General features: G+C 31.2%; 1 protein-coding gene across 1 annotated transcript; it reads left to right on the forward strand.

Moving 5' to 3' along the window:
* The first annotated feature begins 710 nt into the window (after window positions 1-710).
* Window positions 711-1,454, forward strand: LOC140431318 (uncharacterized). Its single transcript, XM_072519250.1, has one exon. The coding sequence runs from the start codon at window positions 711-713 to the stop codon at window positions 1,452-1,454; it is 744 nt and encodes a 247-aa protein (XP_072375351.1).
* The last annotated feature ends 6,025 nt before the right edge of the window (window positions 1,455-7,479 follow it).

Here is a 7,479-nt window from a genome sequence, read left to right on the forward strand (position 1 = left end):
AGGCTGAGCTTCATGGATTTTCAGACAGCAGCTTGGCAGCTTATGGCACATGCGTATACCTGAGAACTTTCTATGCCGATGAGACCATATCCTGTGCATTAGTTTCTTCCAAATCAAGGATAACTCCGTTAAAGACGGTAACACTTCCTAGGCTTGAGCTGTGCGCAATGGTTCTCCTTTCAAAACTTGTTTCAAAAATAATTTCTATCTTTGAAAATCATCCTGTAAAATTTCATTCAGTCACCCTCTGGTCAGACTCCCAGGTAGCTCTGTCGTGGTGTAAAAATCACTCAAGTCGGTGGTCGGTTTTCGTGGGTTACCGGGTAGCACTTGTCCAAGAGTTGACTCAAAACTTTACATGGCTTCACATAAAGTCTGCACAAAATGCCGCAGTCCTTCTTTCTCGAGGAATGTCTGGTTCTGAAATTCTCAATAGCGATTTCTGGTGGCAAGGCCCTAAATGCTTACGGGATAAAAATTTCAATGTTTCCAATCTAGCAAATGACAAAGTGCTCGAAAACCTGCCCGAGGAACGAAAAATAAGCCTCGTGGTAAATTCTAACGTAGAAAACTTCTGGATGAGAATTTTTTCACGTTTCTCAAATATTTCACGCTTAAAACGTACAGTAGCGTACGTATTTCGTTTTATTTCTAATTGTAAAAAACAAAAAATTTCTGAACCCCTTTCTGTGGCGGAGTTAAATTATGCTATGGATTTCATCATCAAACAAATTCAAGGTGATGCATTCTCAAAAGAAATTGCGGAGCTTAAAAATAACAAATTTATTTCAAATAAAAACATCGTTTTACTAAAACCATTTGTAGATTCTTCTAATTTTCTCAGAGTTGGAGGCAGACTTACAAACTGTCCCGACATAGACTATTTGCAAAAACATCCGATACTACTTCCATCCAAGAATCATACCGTCAATCTTATCATCAAAAATGAGCATATCAGATTGGGACATGCTGGTGCTCAAACAGTTCTCTCATACCTTCGGTTGAAATTCTGGCCTCTCAATGGTCTAAAGGAAGTAAAACGAATTATTCGCAACTGCACCACATGTTTCCGATTTTCGTGCACTACTGCACAACAGCTTATGGGTAACTTACCTGAAGATAGGTTGTCCATTACAACAAGACCTTTTCAAAAAATAGGTGTAGATTATGGTGGACCCTTTCTGTTAAAATCTTCTTCACTCCGAAAAGCGCCAAAAGTCAAGGCATACATAGCCATTTTCGTGTGCATGGTGACCAAAGCTGTGCACATTGAGGTTGTTTCTGATATAACAACTTCTTCCTTTCGATTAACACTCAAAAGGTTCATCTCCCGACGTGGTAACCCAACCGTCATTTACAGTGACAATGCCACATGTTTTTCTGGTGCAAGAAACCAACTCTACCACTTATACAAATTCTTTAAAAATAAGTCAAATTCTCAAACCATTGTGTAATATTTGTCTGAAAATCAAATCTCATGGAAGTTTATTTCCCCTAGATCTCCTCATTGGGCTGGGATCTGTGAAGCTTCAGTAAAAAGCGCTAAATATCATATGCGTAGACTAATAGGATCTTCTTCTTTCACTTTCGAACAGTTTTATACTGTCATGGTTCAAATTAAAGCTGTGATGAATTCAAGGCCTATCTGTGCCATGTCCAGCGACCCTTCTGATTACACTTTTCTCAGTCCTGGGCACTTTATAATAGGCTTCAGCCTGACTGCGCATCCTGAGCAAAACTTAGAAAAAATCCCGGAAAATAAACTATCCGCGTTTCAACACATTGCAAAAGTACAACAAAGTTTCTGGAAAAAGTGGTCTGTTGACTACTTAAACCGCTTAGAAAACTCTCCAAAATGGTCCCGACCAAGGGATAACATAAAAGTCAATGACTTAGATCTTCTTAGAGAGGACGATGTACCTCCTCTAAAATGGCCTCTAGCACGGGTAGTTGATACAATGCCCGGTCAAGATGGCAAAGTCAGAGTGGTCAAGTTAAAGACCATCAATGGTCAATTTACAAGGGCAATCTCTAAAATTTCGGTTCTCCCTAGGCAAGATAAAGAAGAGTAGGTTAGACCACAAGGCTCTAACGCCGGGGGGAATGTTGGAGAACAATAATCTCCAATCAAATAATTCTATTTCAAAACAAAATAAAAATATTTTCGCCGCATCGGTTACCTAAATAAATCCCTTGACCTTAATCCATATTGACCTTAAACCGGTAGATCCTTCAAAATGCATAGACAAGTATTTCGGAGGGGCTAGGGGAAGCCAGTGAATTAGCGATCGTCGTAGGGCTTAGACCTACTTTCAAGTTTCGGAGAGTTTTTCTCCACGTTCGCAATCGCAAGTTACGCAATATATCAGGAAACCCGTAATGAGAAGTGTTATGGTGTTTTCGTTCGTAAACTGTAATTTTCTAATTAGGTTCCTTACCATTAGTTATTCACTCACAGTTTATAAGTTTCTATTTCTTGTCCTTTTTTTCAATTACAGTTCTAGCTAAACAAGTTATTGTTTTATTTCCCTCTATCAATCTATTCAACAGGCCAGACTAAATCACATTTAAGAGTCCACTTAAGTTTCTATTACTGAGCATTAGAAGGCTAGCGGAACAATTGGACTTACAGCAAGTACAAACCGCTGAAAGAGACACTGTTAGCAAACAAGACTCTCTCTGAAGGGATGTTGAAAACCGGCATCCCTCCAACTGGTGTGACTGAAGTAAAAAAAGTTTATTTTGCATTTTAAACTTATCACGTGTATATGTGTATCAACACAGCGTTTTTTAAAACATAACCCTAATTTGTTAAATTCTTGGCTGTTAAATTTTAGTTAAAGTTGGTTTGATATACGTGTCATAAAATAATTAATATCTATATTTTGGTTATTGTTAGATGAAAACGCAAATACTTCTTTGATGTACTCTTTCTGGTGTGGTGACTGGGGCCAATGACTGCACCAGTTACCTACATGTTAACATTTTTTGGTTCTCAGCATCAAATTATTTTACCCGATTTGTAGCTGTTGTTGCTCAAATGAAAACCCTATTCATTACTTTATCATTCATAACAAACAAACGAAATATTATGTAATTTCAGACTTGCTACCGTAAACAGAGAAACAACGAAACACAATTTTGTTAAATCTGAAATAAAAAATTAGCATAAAGTGATTTATGGCAAAAGTTATGGATTAAATATTCATTCGCAACAGTTATTACCAATTAAATGATAAATTTTTTCTGAACTCTACTTCCAATTTGTATCTTTCTTTTATATTTACCCTAGATCTAAAATTTTTCTAACTACATAATACTAAATTACTTATGTAAAAAATACATAATACTAAAATTATCACAGTTTATGATATTTCATTAAATTAATTAAAAAAAAACAAAAAAGATTGACAACAGTAGGATTCGAACCCACTCTTGACTGTTAAAATGTTGAGCGTAGTGAGCGCGTTGGTGCTTATCTTATAAACCGTCGACACTGTTTTCATTCGGTTTAGTACATATATCACGTAATGTTTATATTCATCGTTGGTACTGATATCAAGGGATGATATTTATTATTACGCGTACTAACTAGTTATAGGAATATATTACAATAAATATATACACACCCTCTGGTATCAATGTGACCAACACTTTTTGTTTTATGTATTTATATATACCTATATATATATATATCTATATATATATATATATATATATATATATATATATATATATATATATATATATATATATATATATATATATATATATATTGATATGATTGGTGTTTATAGAAATTAATTTATAAGTTACACATTAGATAATATTAGATATTAAATTTGGTTATTTTAATAAGTTATATACTAGAGAATTTTATAAAAATATATTTATGTGAGGGCATTTTTAAGAAATTAGCATATAATAATTGTAAAAAGTTGTATTTTAGTAATTATAATGTGGTAGATATATTTAAGTGAGCCATGTGACTAGGCAACCAACTATACATGTAAGTGACAGACAGATATACATACTCTCCAAGTGACATTTTAAATAATTAGGAATATAAAGTGGGGTTATAATAATAATGTTAGTTTAAAATGTTTAATTTATATATATTTACTGATTTAAGTGTTTATTCTGATCTGAAAAACCTAAATGTCAACAAAATTATCAATAGAAAATTAACGAATTCTCCAGAATGCAGAATTTGACCTTTGTTTACGGTCGAACATTCGGGAATAATGGTTATGTCTGTGGATCGAACATATACTGTCTCCAGAAAATTCAGACATGTGTTTAATGGAATAAATCGAACATGATTTCCTACCAGATGGTTTTGGAAGATTGAAAAGATATAAATACCCGTGATTTGGATTCAAGATGGCAGTTTTAGTAAGAAATTCCATTCAGTTAGTCAATCAGTTATGAGTTACAGTTACTATGATGGCCAGTTTTAGTATGAAAATTAGTTAGAGGCAGTCAATCAGTTACAATTGTTCAATATAGTGAGTTAAATCAAGATTAAGAAACAGTATAAAGAAAATATTATTGAAGATTAAAAATTATGTTATGTATAAATGAGGATAATGGAAGAAGTATTAATTGAATATTAAAATTAAATAATATATTTGGTGATTATATTGGTATATAGAAAAGAAGAATAAATATAAATGCTGTTTGCTGGTTTGCTTGGTGGTTTATAAATGCCGGTGAAGAAAAAAATCTTAAATTGATGGAAGCTGATAATTGGAAAAAGTAATTTCACAAAAACAAGGATAACCGAAGCTGCGAAGAAAACATTGAGTGGTGATTATAATCTATACAGTGGAAAACAGTTCATTTAGGCATTCAGTGACAGAAAGGTACAAAAATTTGTTAATATAATTTAGTTAGTGTCATAACAATTTCAATTTTGAAGATAGTTTGTTTAAATTTTACATTGTCTATAGAATTTAATTAGTTTCATAAGAATTTCAATTTAAAGATAGTTTATTTTAAATTTACATTGGCTAGGTTAGATATATATATATATATATATATATATATATATATATATATATATATATATATATATATATATATATATATATATATATATATATATATGTGTGTTTCATAATAGATATAATAAAGATAATTTTAAAAAGTACTTACAAACTAATTCTTTGAGAACCGCGATAAAAACCCTATATTATTAAAAAAATACTCATTGCTCATCATTCTCAAACAATACATCATAACAATATATATATATATATATATATATATATATATATATATATATATATATATATATCTAAATATATATATATATATATATATATATATATATATATATATATATATATATATATATATATATATATATATATATATATATATATATTTAAGCAGTCAGCTTGTTTTTGATATTAGGTATTCTAGGGAAAGATGCATATATCTGAAATGATATTCTATCATAAGTTTGACAAAAGTTGAAATACCTATCTGACTAGTCCTAAATTTAAGTTGGAAATGCCAACCTGGTTTTACCTGTAAATCTAAATAAATCAGTTACTCTTCAAATAACATTAACACAAATATGTATAATAAACCAAGTATAATATTTTCCAGTTTTGTGATCGAGATATAAGGCTTTTACTGGGTAATAACAATGTTTTAAGGTATTGGTCGATATTTATGACATTTAACTGGTTTTCCCTGAAAATTTTGTTGTTTGTAGTTATAGCTATTATTTATATGAATAAGGCAGTTTTATAGAAAAAAAAAAATTTATTGCGAATATAATAATAACAATAATATATATTATAATAATAAAAATATTATTATGAGGCTTCCTCGTCCGATTCGTCACTGAAAGCAGGCTATAGCAAAATGTCTGTTACATCATTTACCGTTTTCAAATTACGATACTACCCGTGATATTCCTCCGGTATCACTCCTTTGTCACATATATATATATATATATATATATATATATATATATATATATATATATATATATATATATATATATATATATATATATATATATAATGCCCGCCCATGTTAAAATTCAGGTTCAATTGAGCTCCGTGGTCAAGTGGATACCGATATACGGAGCTCACTTGACAATTCCGTAATATTGGTTCAGTCGATTCATCAACATGTAGAGTTTAATAATTTATAAAAATTTTTTGGAGCCCGTAAATACCCCTGTATCATAAATGTATATCGCTTAGTTCACGTGTATATATTATAGGGGTCGTTCAGATCTTCTTCATTGTATATTTGAACCATACGTTTATCGGTTTAAGTAAGCTCTGAGAGTTTGGCAACTGTGCGATTATACCGTATATTTTCAACATATACCCTGAACGGTTTATATGGGCTCCTTATTTTTATCTACTGTTTGTAGACAGTGGAATGTCATACGCATTACACTGTGTAACAGAGGATATCATATTACCTGGTATAACTAAGTACTAAAATGTAACTGGTTCTTTAAAAACAGGTAGGTAGATACAAAAGGATTTTGAGCTTATTATTGAATGAAATGTTCGCTTGCATAGAAAATTTTATTTTTTCTGTATTTTTAACGATGTTGTTTTTTCATTTAATATAATTTTATTAGTTCAATGCCGAACTTGATGTTTTTTTTTTATTACAGAAATTTCGTAATATATTTTGTTTACGTGAGTATGTCTTTGTACATTTTATGTAAGCATCTGATTAATAAAAACTACTTTTATTTTATCCAATCTTCTGCGATATATTGTATAAAGCTTTTTTAATATTTTAGTTCTGGTCTTATTTGTGTACTACATATGATATCTCGATAAAAGGCTATCTCAAAATAAATATGGTTAAGTGCTACAATAGATATTTTTGTGTTAAAATGGTTAGTAGTGTGCACAAAAAGAAAGAATGGTTAATTTGTCTAACAAGATATATTCGGCAGCAGAAGCATATAGTACAAGCGTCTATGTTTTAAGGGCGGAAGGACGTGCGCCTCATTTTTAGCTGACAAGCTTGCGAAGAATATTATTTCTGGTCCTCAATTTACCTTTTAGTTTTAAACAATAAGCTGTGACTGACCCGGTGTGATACAAACTATTTTTAAGGAATTTATAGGAAGTCTACAGTTCAATGATTTTATGACAAGATTGGATGTTCAGTTTTGTGAAAACGTCTATGTTGAGGAAATTGAAGGAACACCCACGAGTTTTTCAGGGGTTTTGGCTGAAAATTGATTCATAGTTTATTTTTATTGTGCAATATTAGGTGTCTCGTCTATATAATAGAAGTAATAGTATCTACCGGTATGGATCGTTTATTTGTGTAAATGTTATACGGTGTAGGTGCCTTTATGCTACCCCAAGCGAGACCGTTCTTCATCTGCTATTCTTACCAGTGAGTGATACAAAAAATATTCTCTTATGTTGGCATACGCAGACAGTGTAAGTGGGTAACCGGATATTTTTCGTACCCGGTCTT

The sequence above is a fragment of the Diabrotica undecimpunctata genome, unplaced genomic scaffold (assembly GCF_040954645.1).
Source record: "Diabrotica undecimpunctata isolate CICGRU unplaced genomic scaffold, icDiaUnde3 ctg00000630.1, whole genome shotgun sequence".
Lineage (NCBI taxonomy): Eukaryota > Metazoa > Arthropoda > Insecta > Coleoptera > Chrysomelidae > Diabrotica > Diabrotica undecimpunctata.

Bases quoted from the DNA above. Each gene is read 5' to 3' on its own strand.
- LOC140431318 (XM_072519250.1), top strand. From the start codon at position 711: ATGGATTTCATCATCAAACAAATTCAAGGTGATGCATTCTCAAAAGAA.